Genomic DNA, 14,902 nt, shown 5'->3' on the forward strand with positions numbered 1-14,902 from the left:
ACTGTTGGAGAGCCTGGTTTAAGCTATTCCTAAGACAATCTCCTCACATTTTCGGCTCTGTAGTCTAGACTAGCAGCTCATCTAGAGCATTCAGCTTAATTTCTTATTTATTGGATATTTTAGATGAGTGGTACTTCTGTATAGCATAGTACTGAGCAGAATTCCCTATTTGAAAGAGATTGAATCCCTTGTTCTGAAGTCTATACACTTCATTAACATGAAAACTACTTCGCGCTTCATGGACTTTCAGGCTCTTTGCAGTCTTTTGCGTTTATGCCAAAAGGCTGTTAATGAACTCAAAAGATTTGTACCATAAAAAACTTCTGTCTCATCAACAGAGATATCGTGGACAATCGAAGAAAGCTCAAGAAGTTTCAAATTCTGTGGAAACTTGTACTCCGTCAAATTCCCAATCTTTACTTGACTTAACTTTAAAGTGACCAAATTTGAAGGAAGTTGGATTTCAGTAGTAAACTTGAAATGGTAATCCCCAACTATCAGAAGTTCCATTAAGTGCGTTGGTAAAGTGACATTTGTTCCTGTGAAACACTCATTCTCCAAACCCAAGTAACCCAGATGGCTTGAATAGGAACAGAATATATGTAAGTGTAATATCCTTAAATGAACATGATAATGCAAATTATTAATCAATTGGTCGAATCGTAAGAAACGAAACTGGTCACTACCAGGGTAAATTTTCAAGGAGATCTGAATTTCCTGAATGCAAGAAGGATAGTCGACTCTGGCATTTGTGAAAATCAAGTTCTGTTTTTGCAATTCTTTAAGGTTACCAAGGTCTATGGTACTCTTACATGGGTTCCAGTTGTCAGAAAGTAACTTTAATTCCTGTAGCCCAGAAGGAAACTCGGAAACTATTTTATCATCCACTGGCGAAGCTGGCGTAATGAGTTGAATTGTTAGAGATTTCAACTGTTTGGGAAGCTCCCTGTATCGCTCCCAAGGAATGGGTATGTCACTACAATCAAAGGCAACTAGATGTGGAAAATACTTCAGATACGCTTGGAAGTCTACGATATGAAACGCATTGAAGCGTCCATACCTTCGGATGCCTGGAACTCGGAATTTGTTCTTCTTGAAGTATTTCATTGCTGCAACTTCGTTCATGTAGTCTATTTCCGTATAACCTGTATAGCGGAGAATAGGGTCTGCTATGACGATTTTCTCTATGATATAGTCAAGTTTGGGTGTAGCGGTAATGCTTCTACTAGTGTAAAAGGTTATTCGTGATGAAGAGAGGCATTCTCGAATCTTGGGACGCAATTTGAAAAGCTCATAGTCGTTGAGATGAAGTTCGATAGGCTGGAATATAGCCATAATACGTCTTGAAATGTCATCATTTGTACATTCAAGGAAAGTTTCAGTTGGTACAAGTCGACGACCTTTTATACACATATCTCCATAATATACATCAATTTTTATTTTGACAGGGGACAGGCCGTTCAAGGCACGGAGTGCAAATTGAGTTAGGAAAGTGTTCTCTAGTTTACACAATTCATATAAGACTTCATCCGTGACACTTCGCATAAATGTGGTTATAACATTGGCTGGTAGGCCCTTTAGTTTCTCAGCCAAAAACCGTTCGGTAGCTTCCATCGAGATCTTCTTCTTTCCTACATTCTGTTCATTCCTCCAACTCTTTCTATTCGTTACGTCAAGTTTTGATACACTCGTGTGCACCAGCTTAGGAAGTATGCCTTTAATGGTATACATGATGATTAGAATATAGGATGACAGCTTACTTGAAGGAAGACATGGAAGATATTGAAGTTCGGAATATGTGGCAAACTACACCAATTTAAAGTCACTATAATCTAAATATACTACATCTTGAGTGAAGTAGATTGTACCGTTTACAGCTTCTACTTCACCCGACTTAAAAACAGGTATAACAGCGTATGGCTGCAACCCTTTTCCTTATCAACGGCTATGCAGGAAGCAGCACATTACTGTATGTGGTAGCACGCTTATCCAGAATGATGCTTTGCCTTCCCCTGGCTGGCTTTTGGCAACAATATTAAGGTGCTTTTATGAATCCACAAAATAGTAGTCCAATGGGATACTACAAGGACTGTGTCCTTTCTGCTGTCAATTTCTATCTGTCAGGAAACCAAAATTCTTCCATTCTCTGTTGATGAAACATAATATTCTAGATGTCATAGTAGGAGCTTTCTTCAACTATCGTTAGTATTCTTTATACTTTTTTTCTTTGTTTTGAAGACCCGTACCGCTAGAAGAGCTTTAGTGAACTCTTGATGGTTCTACCTACTGTCGTACGTAACTTTGGATTCCTCTCCCCCTCAATTCCATCTCCACCCAAGCAATAACTACACCACCAGCATACACCCATCAAAGTGCTCTCAATATTATTTACTGATTATATAATCCCCTGCATCACGCGCGTCCCGCGCAACGGCGCGCTTTCCATATGCAGGTAACACATAAAATGTGCCAACTCATTTTTTAACAAGTAGCTCTGTCCATACGGAGAACAGGATGGAGTAGTTGTAGTGTTGAGCAAGTGATAGAAAGTTGTGATACAGTATACTACAGACCAGCAAAGGCTCAATTGGACCATGTTTCTTGAAATTCTATCGTACGTAGGAATTGTGGTGGGATTTGTGTTCCTTATGCTCTCAATAGCCTCGGGGTTATACTACATTTCAGAGTTGGTGGAAGACCACACCGAGCCAACCAAACGGTTTTTGAGAAGACTTATTTTCGGTATTATCGCTGTTCTTATCCTCCTCTGGTTAGTGGACGGGTTCCTGTTCAAATTGACTGCTTTTGCGGTATTTTCCCACTGGGTATACTTGCAAAACCTTCACAAGTTCCCTTATGTCGAGTTGACATCGCCAATCTTTTTGGCTTCTTTCGTTCTTGTGGTAGCCAACCATTTCTTGTGGTTCAACCATTTCCACAACCCGTACATTCCTCCTTTGGAAGTTAGATTGAGACCGGAATATGTTCCTCCTAGAATCCCAACTTTCGTGGAAGTTTGCTCATTTTTCGGTTTATTGGTATGGTTCATTCCATTTGCGTTATTCGTTAGTTTGAGTGCCAACGAAAACTTACTTCCTCACCACATTGAGTCTGAAACAGGGAAGGAAAAGAAGAAGAACAACGGATTGGCAAAGGTTGTAGTTGCCAAATTTCGAGAATATATCTATGCCATCAGCAGGAAGCTTGGTTATGAGCTTGACCCACATTACGGACAGATAGTGTAGTTTAAGAGAGATTCAGAACCAATCACAATAAGAGTTGATGGAGGGCCATATAGCCTTCTACACGACTTTGGGGAATCAAAGTCTCTGTATAATAGAACATTTTGGTACCGATTAGGTCTTCCTTGATGTATGTATGATGGTCTTATTCTGTCATAGCAAGTAATCTTAGCAAACCTATACTGCGAGACATCTCACGACTAGTTCGATATATAGCAAATGTACAGTAATACAATAATACAATCGCATAGTATTTCATTTTATCATGCATTCGTAATTCCTAAGGTTAAATACTCACTCTACGTGATTACACCCTCTAATTCAAAAAGTCACTCACAGGCTTACCAATATGGTCCAAGCTCAACAAGAACGTATCATGGCCGTAGTTACTGATATTGGTACCCAATTCAAAGTATCGTATATCTCCTCCGTTGTTATTTTGCTTCAACACATCAGCGATCTCTCTCTGTTGCCAGACTGGAAATAAAATATCAGATTCTACACCAATAACTAAGATGTCTTTGTGGGCAATCTTGCTCATACCCTTGCGCAAGTCTTCAAGAGAGTCTTCTGGGGTAATCGTAGCTGAACCTACCTTTTCCTTGTATGGTTCCTGTGGCACCGAGAAGTGCTCGCTGATGTTAGAATGCCCGTAGTATGCTTCTTCTGTTGCTGCTCTGGTCTTGGCGGCCTTGCTACGGTTGGATACACTCAAATCGAACAAGTCCATGGCCTTGGAGACATACAAAAGCGAATTGGCGTCGTACTCCATGCAAAACTTTTCTCCAGCGTGATCCAAATATGTTTCTACGAGGAAGTCCGGACACAATGCTGGTGGTCTGGATTCGTCGGCTCTGTTTCTTCCAAATCTGTATTCCCACTCAGGACCAGAACGATATGTAACAGTGGCAATTTCACGAGCTAACTTCATACCCACATGAGGAGGAACACCTCCATAATAAAAGCCCCTTTTCCAATTTGGATCACTCATTAAGACCTGTCTTTGAGTGTGTCTCAATGCAATAGAGTAAGGATGTGATCTAGCACATCCACTTATGGATACGACTTTCTCGACTTCGTCGGGAAATTCCCAAGCATAAGCCAATGATTGCATTCCACCCATAGAGGCTCCTACTGAAGCGTATACTTTTTTAACGTTGAAAACGTTTCTTACAAGTTCTCTCTGAGCTCTTACCATATCGTTAACAGTGATTATGGGGAATCTGGTAGCGTAGAAATCGTTATTTGCTGGATCAATGGATGAAGGACCGGTTGAGCCGTAACAGCCTCCTAGCACATTGGTACAAACTATGAAATATTTGTCCGTATCAAGATATTTTCCTGGACCGATGAAGCCTTCCCACCACCCACTTTTGGGGTTATCTGGTTGTGATTTGGCATGGGACGAAGCGGACAAGCCGGTATGAACGAGAATAAGATTACTCTTGGATTCGTTCAAACGGCCCCAAGTTTCGTACGCAACTTCGTATTCTGGCAAGTATCCTCCGTTGTCGAAGAAAATAGGCTCTTTTGATTTGAAGACCTTGAAGCCTTCTTGGACATATGAATAAGAAGGTTCTGGGCCAGCATCCAAAGAACTGATATTTTCGTCCTCAATGGAGCATGAGTTGGAGAGTTCCTGGTTCTTTTTCTCGAGCTTATCGAGACATGGAAATGCTAATTGAGGGTTGGAACTTATCGTAGGTTTAACTACAGCAGGTTTGCTTTGAATAGTAGAAATTGAGAAATGACTATGACTTGCTAACAAAACTCTACTTGCTGCTCTAATACGAGCCAGTTTCCAAGCAATGCGGCTGGAACTTGATACTCTCGAAAGCATTTTTCAGAATTTTCAATGGTTTCTTTCCAACAATCCAAACCGACTTGAGGTTTTTCACTACCAGCTGACTTATACCACCGATCTATACCTGTCTCAGTTAAGTTCTATTAATAATAGATACAGTGAAGGAATTAGTTTTGCGATTGTAGAATTTCACGTGACTTTGCAGCCATGTTGCGGTATTGGTGCACAACCCCCCCGATTGGGAAATTTATGTGACACTGCATGGAAAAATTAAATATTATCTACAGGAGATTGGAACGGGCCAAGTCTCCACAGTCAACGGGTGACGTTGAAGTGACTTATCATAGTGTTGAATAGGAGGGGAGAGGTGGAGAGAGATGGTTATATTGTAGGTTTTAGCGAGAAGGTAGGATAAACTGTGATGATAAACATTTTTCTATGATCGAAGTTTTTGAGGGGAAAGACGGGGATGAAAGCGGAGTTCGAGCTTATATTTATCTGTTTGTCGGTTAAGAGAAGTGTATAGGGGAGGGGAGCAAAATTTGGGACAGTTCAAAGGGTTTATGATATGAAGCATGGTTCAATGAAACGTAATAATAAGAAAACAGAGACTTGGAAATGAGCTGCAAATGTGAAATACTATTTTAAAATAAAATAAGCGAAAAAATGGCAAATGTCTTACGAATGAGATCACCCAAGAGTTACATGAGCGGGTTCTCCAGCCCGTTCTCCATTTTATTCATGTTTGGTATAATGGTCGGTGTTATAACTGCAATGCCATTAAATTAATACTAAGAAAAAGTACTGTTCTTTCAGAAACACGACTAGACACAGACTAGATACTGACTGGCTACATAAAACACTTCCATTTTGCCTACTTTTTTCAACGTACTGCTTCTTGTATTTGCTGTTAATAGGCAATAGGCATAGAGAGGGAGATAGAGGGCTACCACATGCTAGATGAACCATGTATGGGGTTAGGCTCAACACTTTATACGTCTCCAAGGACTGTATCGGCTTAAAATCATTGACCATATCTCTCATCACCAACCAGAACTGCCAGAGATTCCGCCAATGTAGGTGGAAGCTTGAACTACGTAGCCAACACTGTCATATATGCATGTAAACAGATAAGGCCAACATCAAATGGTAGCACCTGTTATCATATTTTCATCCCATCTCTTCCAAGTGTACAGGATGTTGATAGATCGTACTACCATTCTCGACTTATGATAAATGTGAAACCTAAAGTGGTAATACCATTGCTTGGCTAAAGAGGATTATTGCCGCAAATTGGAAGTATTGTTCTTCCTGGGCCTTCGTAGATTTAAGGCTTCTTTTTGCATTTCAAGGTTTGATTTTAAGATACTTCTCTGACTTGTTAGTTGGGATCTCATTTAGTAATCATCTCGTTGTGGAATAGTTATCTACAACTGGAGCGGTGTTAGGAGTATATCAATTGGAGTCAAAACTTGTAAAGTGGCTATGGTTGACTTGTGGCAACTTATAGTTCTACTGTATCCTGTCGTCTTCGTGGTTACGTTGCCCTTCTTCTATATTTTCAAGGGATACAGTAATTATATAGCAAATGAACCAATCATATCGTTTCTAGAAGACTATATTATCAAGAATTATGGTTATGTATGGTTCTCGTTGGTGTATTTCTCGTTCCTCTTGGTATACATACAACCTGACTACACAGTTCCTCGCAAGAAGAAGATACAATTGATAAAATGGTACGGGATCAATTCGTTGTTCTTCTTCCTTACTCAAACTTGGTTCTTTGGACCTCTGATCTTCGAAAGGATTAACATGGCAACAGGTGGACATTGTGAAATAGGTGGCATAACCAGAGAAGCTGAGTGTAAGGCGAATGGCGGTCCCTGGATCAATGGTTTCGACTCGTCTGGACACTTTTATTTCTTGATATCAATTAGTTTGTTGGTGTGGAGAGAATTCTTGGTACATCTCGAAATTCCTTCAAGAATACAACTTCCAAACGGCAGTGGCATTGACTTGGAGCGTGGAATCTTCTCCAACCAAAACGATAGAGATGGGTTGAGCGATATACAATGGGACAACATATATGTCCGAATCTATCGGAGTACCATAATGTGGATTGCGCTGGCATTCCTCGGTGTTTGGTACTTCATGTATTTGATTACATGCATATTCTTTCACACTGTACCAGAGAAGATTGTTGGTACTCTTTGCGGAGTGTTTGTACCTTTGCTCGTGGTATACTTCGATGTATAAGCATCGACGCATGGAACGGTGTGAGTTATGCTTGGTGAGAAGACGAGATTCCCGCTTGCGCAAGGGTGAACCAAATTCAAGTCAATGACCATTGTCACTCCGAGTGTCGGAAGACAATGTTATCTTGGTGGTCTTAGTCCCATATAGGCGTCAATTGACTCGACATGGGATCTTTTATGATAGAGCAACTACTACCGACTACGACCAAAGAATCATTTCCACACGGACTGGGCCCTTCTCGCACAGCTCAGAAGAACAAGAAGAATCCTTTCAACTTTGATGAAGTTTCAAGGAACTACAAGAAAATATCACCATAAATTGCGCCTTTGGATTGGTTGGGTTAGAAGATGATAGAAGTATTAGAAAGCATAATGTAATTAGTAAGAGTTGCAATTTATAATCAAGACGAAAGACACGCAATCCATTGAAACAGCATAAGAATGATGTACCCTTCTTCTAGTTATTTCTTTCGGAAAGCATGAAACCAGGAGAATTGAAAAAGAAAAACCGTAAACCGTTCGTAAAACAATAACCCATCAACCATATACCACAAACTCTAAATTAAAAAGTTCAATCCACTAACCAGAATCCGTAAACCTTAAACCACAAACCATCTACTCCATCACCTAAAAATTATACATCGAACACCACACCACAAACCATAAAGTTGCAAAAAATGGCCCGTTCCCAGCACTAGTCCCTCATAATTTTATTTTCCTGCTCTCCATTATTTACCCCATAGCAATATATTCTCAATATACTGATAATGCAATCCACCCATTGCACTCACCCCCAATTGCATCATTCATTGCATGACAGCCGTACGACCCCATTATTTTACCATGTTTCTTATCAATTCCATTTCCATCCATGCCATATGCAGCAAGCAATAATCACTCTTAATAATATCCTTAATGCCATCCCCCATTCCTAACCTTACTTCACCCATCTTGTACGCCCCCCACTCCCCTAGCAAGGAATAATCATCCACCACTCACAGAAAGCCTGTGCGAGATTTTCGCTGCCAATGGCACAAATCTCGCACTGCGAAAAATGAAAAACCGTCAGTCGCATTTAGTGAAGATTCCATTATCTTTTCGGTGATCGTTACTTTATTTCTCGCTGTGTGATATACCGCATCTCTCATAGTTAACAGTGCCAAATATGATGATTTGTATATTGATCCCGTTGTACGGACAATGCGTAGTTAATAGATAAAATAAGAAGACAATAAGTCAATAAGGTAATAAAACAACAAAATAGAGCTGCTGATTTAGTTGCTGCTGAAAGTAGAAAGTAGAACGTAGAAAGTAAGCATGAAAATCATGACATTGTGGCTCTTGTATCGTGTGTCTCGTGTCTTGTGCCTGTCATAGATTTAATAAGCTCTACCTCTTCTTTTTCTTTTTATTGTCAGCAATTACCTCTCATTAAAGCGATAACTTCTCATAAAAGCGATTTTTTTGCTATTATGGTACTTGCATTAATATTTCTATAAATTCTTTTTTAATCATTTTTTTTTTGATCTATATTAATATATTAAAATTAATATTTCTATTATTATTATTTATATGATTCATTATATGATTCTTATTCTCATTATTGTTATTGTTACTAATTGTATTATTATTTTAATTTAGCATTGACATTATTATTATTATCCCTGTTTTTAATCGATTCCGTCATTGCTGTAGCCGTTTTTTTTTTTTTGCAGTATAAGTATAACTGACTGGGCTGCCTTTTCGTTTTTAAAACTTTGGATATCTACAGAAACTCAAGATATTCAATACCAGCATTTTATCAATACCGACCAATTACAAATAATAGAATAATATACCACCATTAAAATAGAAAAACACCAAAAAATGGAACATTTGCATATCAACTTCGCCAATATCCATTGTGACACTTGTGTCTCCAGCATCAGGAACATTTTGTCACAGCATTTCAGAAACATATCATACGTTGAAGCGCCAGAAACAGCCCAAGAAGACGTCAAGAACTTAGCCGAAGACAACGCCGTACTCACCATTGACCACAATGAAGTCGATTTGTACTATAACCCCACAAACTCAAGCAAAGTGAGTTCTTCCAAACCACAACTAGAGCTGTCGATCAAGAAGATCATCAAATCGTTAACCAAAGCTGGTTTTCAACTCTTATCATGGGAGATAGAGAACGGTGGAGAGGTCGTCCATAGTTCGTCTCATAATAAGGTAGGAGACATCACAGATCAGCTAGTTGACCATGCTGAAGGATTCTTTGACATTTTCAATCTCTATTCAAGATTCGTGGATTCAAAGGCTTCCAAAAACCACTTGAAGTCTTGCAAATCCTGTCAGGCACTGAAACAGGAAGAGCAGGCCAAAGCCAAAGCTAAGGTTAACGACACAGACTCCTCCAATGACTTGTCTACTGTGGAAACTGTGGTGGAGAAGCCAGATAAAGAATACAGAGCCGTCTTTTCCATTACTGGAATGACATGTGCCTCTTGTGTTCAGACTGTCACCAATGAGATCAATGCTATACTTAATGACGGTGTTACTCCCAAATCCGAAGATGCCAACTTCTCCGTCGACCTTATTCAACAGAGTGCCGTTGCTATCTTACCAAACAAGCAACTTATCAATAAGATTGTAGATGCTATCAATGACACGGGCTTTGAATGCCGTTTATTGGAAGTATTACCAGTTCAAAGGTCTATTAATACCAAAGTTACTGCAATGATAACTGGTATGACATGTGTGGCTTGTGCCAACTCCATCCAAAGCGCAGTTAAAGAGTTGCCATTTGTATTGGATAGCGGTATAAACGTAGTCACAAAGAGTGGCCAGTTCATTTTAGAAGAATCGGCAACCGATAAGGAAGATCACTTAGAGAAATTGAAGGAAACTATAGAAGATTGTGGATTTGACTTTGAAGTCCTCAAGAAGGAGAAGATTAACTATACTTCATCTAGAAAGAAGTCCAGAACCATCAACATAAGTGTAGAAGGCATGTTCTGCGATCATTGTCCTGAGATCGTCACGAACTACTTATCCAGTTATGGTGAAGCCGTGGTTATCAATGATCCCCTTACTTTAAGCCACCCTTACATCAAGTTTACGTATATTCCAGGAAAGGATATCACCGTTAGGAAATTCCTCTTCGACTTGAATCATATTAGTCCAAGTGAAGAGAATGAAGACGGTTACATCATTGATAGCGAAAAGGAAGGAGTTTTCAAATGTGCTCTAGTGGATCCAGTTTCCATGGATGAGCACTTGAGAAGACTTTCAAAGAAGGAATTGCTTCGAATCGTTGTTAGGCTTGTCATTGCTACTATTTTTGCAATCCCTACCTTTGTATTCGGAATAGTGGCAATGTCATTATTACCCAAAGCCAATAGCTTCCGTGTCTGGGTTGATGAGCCAATGTGGGCGGGAAATGTTTCTAGAAACACTTGGATATTGTTTTTCTTAAGTACCCCAGTCTATTTCTTTGCTGCTGACATATTCCACCGCAAGGCATTTAAAGAAGTACGCTCTTTATGGCTCCATAAGAACTCCTTCAAGACTAGAATATTCAAGTTTGGATCTATGAACTTGTTAATGTGCTTGGGAACCTCGATAGCATACTTTGCCAGTATTGTTCTTTTAATTTTAAGTTCCCAGCAGAAACCTAATGGTCACATGGGATTACACACCACATACTTCGACTCGGTAGTATTCTTGACATTTTTCTTACTAATTGGAAGACTACTTGAAAGTTATTCCAAATCAAAAACTGCCAGTGCCATAGCCAATCTTGGCTCATTAAAAGTTTCTAAAGCAACATTAGTTGAAAATGTTGACGGAGATTTTACAAATGATGATATTATCGACGTAAAATACTTGGAAACTGATGACTTCATCCGTATTGCCACAGGAGAATCCCCTCCAGTTGACTGTGTTATTGTTCAAGGCCTGTCCGAGTTTGACGAATCTGCATTAACAGGTGAGTCTGTTCCTGTGAAGCATGCTCCTGGTCACCAGATTTTCTCTGGAACTGTTAACACAGGAACTACTTCTGTCATTGCTAAGATTATTAGTTTGGAAGGTGACTCATTAATTGATCAGATTGTCAACACTGTCAGAGACGGCCAAATGCGTAAAGCTCCTATCGAAAGAACTGCTGATTTATTGACAGGGTATTTCGTGCCTGTGATTACTTTATTAGCAGTCTTAACTTGGGTCATTTGGTTAGCTCTCGGTTATTCAGGGGCATTGCCAAAGCACTACTTGGATATTGACATTGGTGGTTGGGCAGTATGGTCATTGGAGTTTTCAATTGCTGTCTTCGTCATTGCTTGTCCATGTGGTATTGGATTAGCAGCTCCTACTGCTTTGTTTGTAGGATCTGGTTTGGCTGCAAAATATGGTATTTTGGCAAAGGGTGGAGGAGTAGCATTCCAAGATGGTGCAAACACCAACGTTGTATGCTTCGATAAGACTGGAACCTTAACCCTTGGAGAATTGCAAGTCACTGATTATGCCTTTGTCAACGATTCGAAATTTGCAACAGTTGTAAGAACTATTGCATTACAACTCGCAAGAGATTTGGAATTGTCTTCCAAGCATCCATTGGCGAAGGCAGTCAAGTCATTTGTTGAGGAGTTTGCATTCAAAAGACATGATGTTAGAAGCAGTCAAAACAAGGTACCACAGATAGAAACTATTCCTGGTAAAGGGCTCAAGGGAGAAGTTATCTTCGATAAAGCTGATGACATATGGAATGAATATAAACCGACTGAAGTAATTCTTGGTAATGAGGCATTGTTCAAGGAATATGGAGTTACTATATCTTCTGAGCAGCAGGCAGCTTTAGATAAATGGAAGACCGAATGCAAATCAATTATCCTTGTTGGGGTTAAATCTGAAGTTTTATTTGGAGATGATGGATTCCATATGATTCTAATGATTGCTACCAGAGATCAAGTGAGGCCTGAGACAAAGCAAGTGATTGACTACCTTCAGAATGTCCACAATATTGAATGCTGGATGATCACAGGTGATAACAAAATCACAGCTGAAGCCATAGGCAAAGAGCTTGGTATTAAGAACATTGTCAGCGAAGTTTTACCAGATGAGAAACAAGCACAAGTGAAGAAGATTCAGCAGCTCAAAAACACCATTGTTGCAATGGTAGGTGATGGTATCAATGATGCTCCAGCCTTAGCAACCGCAGATGTTGGCATTGCCCTCTCTTCAGGTGCTGATTTGGCAGTGACATCAAGTGATTTTATATTGTTGAGCAAGACACATCCATTAGTTACCTTGGTCACCTTGTTAGATTTATCCAGAGCTGTTTTTAGAAGAGTTAAATTCAACTTCGGCTGGAGTTTGGTTTACAATGTGATCGGTATTCCTATCGCTGCTGGTGTCATTTACCCTTATAAGAATACGAGATTGAGTCCTGTGTGGGCTAGTGTTGCCATGGCAGCTTCTTCCATTAGTGTTGTTCTGAGCAGCTTGGCATTAAAGTTATACAAACCAAAGATCAGAGGGGACACTTTCCAATTGGAGGAAAGCGAGCTAGTGGAACCCAAAGAAGTCGTATTCTAACACTAATACTAATAATAATAATAATAATAATAATGACGAATTAATAGATCATGATTACAAATTCTACAATATATTGATTCAATTGAATTTATGACAAATACTACCTATTTGTAAGAAGCCTAATTAAATGTAGCTAGACAATAAGGGTGAGAATCCTTTCACGAACTGAATAAAATGACGTAGTTACTAGTGTGTATCACACTATATGCATTTGGAACACTGTCTGTCCTCATTGCTCCTTGACGTTAAATATCGTCTTATCAAACTTTACTATCATAACGGTGACGTTATCTGTGGTGGAGTTTTCAATTGCTAACTGACATAACTTCTTTGCTGCGACTTGTGGATCAGTGTTTGCATCGCGGAATAAGTTATGTACAAATTGACATGCTTTGAGGTCTGAGAGAACGTCCCAAACTCCATCACATGCCAAAATCATGAACTCATCATCTTTTGTGATCTCAGTGGATGTCGTGAAAGGCCTTCCGATTACAATATCTTTCATATATGAATCTCCAAGTGATCTGGAGACCGCTAGTACTCCGTTGACTCTGTTTTTCATTACAAGACCTCCATTTGCTCTTATTCTGTTAACTTCAAGGATGTCTGTAGCCTTGTGGTCAAAAGAGAGTCTATATGGCTTTCCCTTTCTGAAGAGTATTATTCTCAGATCTCCAACATTGGAGGTGTAGAGCATTCTTTTGTGATGGTAAGCGGGCACGAAATCAAAGCTCGTTTGATCCTTTGTTTTGTCGCCTTTTGATTCGACTTTCTCTTCGGTCCCTTCTTCTGTCTTCTTAGGCTCTTCCTTCTCGTTTCTGTCTGTTTCCCATCGGAGAACAGCTACAGCAGCAGTACTTCCTGACGATCCTACACCCTCTTTTTCTATCAATTCGTCGGCTTTCACAAACGCATTGCACAAGCTCTGTTTCATGTCATGTTTCCCTAAAACTGGAGCTGGATTTTCGTCCTGTCCGTCTATTTCATCCTCAAGTAAGGTATGAAGATTGTTACCACACCATCTTGCTGTTCCTTTGCCGGCGTGACCGTCAAAAATAGCGAAGTAACCCCAGTCTACTCTTTCAGCGAAGTTAGCGATGTACGTATGCACATCTTCCATTTTATTTCTATATGTGGTGTTCTTATTTTCGGCTACTCCGACTTTGAAGGAGAGCCCAAAGAACGGATCGCTGTTGTCGCCGCCGACCAATTGTTCTGAGCTGGTGGAGTTTCTCGCTCTGGAAGTTCCTGGGATCTTTCCTAGGCCCGTGCTTGAGCTCGAGTTTTCCGGAGGAGGTGCTGACGTGGTTGTTGTAGAAGCTGTTGAAGGCGGCTGAACCGCGATATCAGCGTTGGTACTATGGTTCAGACTCATGCTATGAGAGGTAGTACGGCTTTGAAGAATCTATTCTTAACCACTAAATATCACCTAGTACTTGCTTTCCAACACTTTTATAGATTCGATTGTCAGCAAATTGCCGGTCAGATGCCCGTAATCACCTGTCACACCTGGTTGTTCACTTAAAACAAGACAATACAACGAGACTAGCAACCAATGGAATCCACTATTCAAATGCTAATTCCTGGCTCCGAAGCTCTGTAAAATCCCCGTTTCGTATCTCGGAGACTGTCACGGTGTCTTTTCCGTTCTTACAACTAACTTATTCTTATGGCGGCAACAACCGTCTCTACAATATATTACATCATGCTGTAAATCGCCATAGTCAACTTTGGTAAAAGTGATTATGAAATTTTGTGACAAAACGGGCTGTGTGCAGGCGGCGGAGATACCGTGATTGTCTGGGGGTTGGGGGAGAGGTTGGGAAGTGGTTGAGAAGAGGCGGTTAATGGTGGGGAGAAAGAGTAGAGCAACAGAGCAATGGCGTGGGTTCGGATAGAGGTGGTTGTACTGGGTGTAGAATGCACTGGAGACATAGCAGCAATTCGGGTGTTATGGGTGATATGGGTCGTGTTCCTTCTTATTATGGAGGAAGAGAGTCTCTCATTTCTAGCAGAAT

At 40.1% G+C, this 14,902-nt stretch overlaps 6 protein-coding genes across 6 annotated transcripts; 3 read left to right on the forward strand and 3 right to left on the reverse strand. All coding sequences in view use genetic code 12, as the record gives it.

Annotated features, from left to right (window-relative positions):
- Window positions 1-43: 43 nt before the first annotated feature.
- Window positions 44-1,458, reverse strand: RJT20DRAFT_128864 (uncharacterized protein). The gene has a single exon (XM_064917368.1). The coding sequence runs from the start codon at window positions 1,411-1,413 to the stop codon at window positions 247-249; it is 1,167 nt and encodes a 388-aa protein (XP_064773664.1). The 5' UTR covers window positions 1,414-1,458; the 3' UTR covers window positions 44-246.
- Window positions 1,459-2,518: 1,060 nt separating this feature from the next.
- On the forward strand, window positions 2,519-3,502 carry RJT20DRAFT_128865 (uncharacterized protein). The gene has a single exon (XM_064917369.1). It carries the CDS (start codon window positions 2,595-2,597, stop codon window positions 3,243-3,245), a length of 651 nt encoding a protein of 216 aa, XP_064773665.1. The 5' UTR covers window positions 2,519-2,594; the 3' UTR covers window positions 3,246-3,502.
- On the reverse strand, window positions 3,503-5,148 carry RJT20DRAFT_141469 (uncharacterized protein). The gene has a single exon (XM_064918636.1). The coding sequence runs from the start codon at window positions 5,080-5,082 to the stop codon at window positions 3,559-3,561; it is 1,524 nt and encodes a 507-aa protein (XP_064773666.1). The 5' UTR covers window positions 5,083-5,148; the 3' UTR covers window positions 3,503-3,558.
- A 1,163-nt stretch (window positions 5,149-6,311) lies between these two features.
- On the forward strand, window positions 6,312-7,685 carry RJT20DRAFT_48373 (uncharacterized protein). The gene has a single exon (XM_064920329.1). The coding sequence runs from the start codon at window positions 6,532-6,534 to the stop codon at window positions 7,300-7,302; it is 771 nt and encodes a 256-aa protein (XP_064773667.1). The 5' UTR covers window positions 6,312-6,531; the 3' UTR covers window positions 7,303-7,685.
- A 1,161-nt stretch (window positions 7,686-8,846) lies between these two features.
- On the forward strand, window positions 8,847-12,979 carry CRP1 (Crp1p). Its single transcript, XM_064917370.1, has one exon. It carries the CDS (start codon window positions 9,168-9,170, stop codon window positions 12,882-12,884), a length of 3,717 nt encoding a protein of 1,238 aa, XP_064773668.1. The 5' UTR covers window positions 8,847-9,167; the 3' UTR covers window positions 12,885-12,979.
- Window positions 12,980-12,987: 8 nt separating this feature from the next.
- On the reverse strand, window positions 12,988-14,728 carry PTC1 (type 2C protein phosphatase). Its single transcript, XM_064917371.1, has one exon. It carries the CDS (start codon window positions 14,257-14,259, stop codon window positions 13,114-13,116), a length of 1,146 nt encoding a protein of 381 aa, XP_064773669.1. The 5' UTR covers window positions 14,260-14,728; the 3' UTR covers window positions 12,988-13,113.
- Window positions 14,729-14,902: the final 174 nt, after the last annotated feature.

This window comes from Scheffersomyces xylosifermentans (genome assembly GCF_036884685.1).
Source record: "Scheffersomyces xylosifermentans strain CBS 12540 chromosome Unknown RJT20scaffold_5, whole genome shotgun sequence".
Lineage (NCBI taxonomy): Eukaryota > Fungi > Ascomycota > Pichiomycetes > Serinales > Debaryomycetaceae > Scheffersomyces > Scheffersomyces xylosifermentans.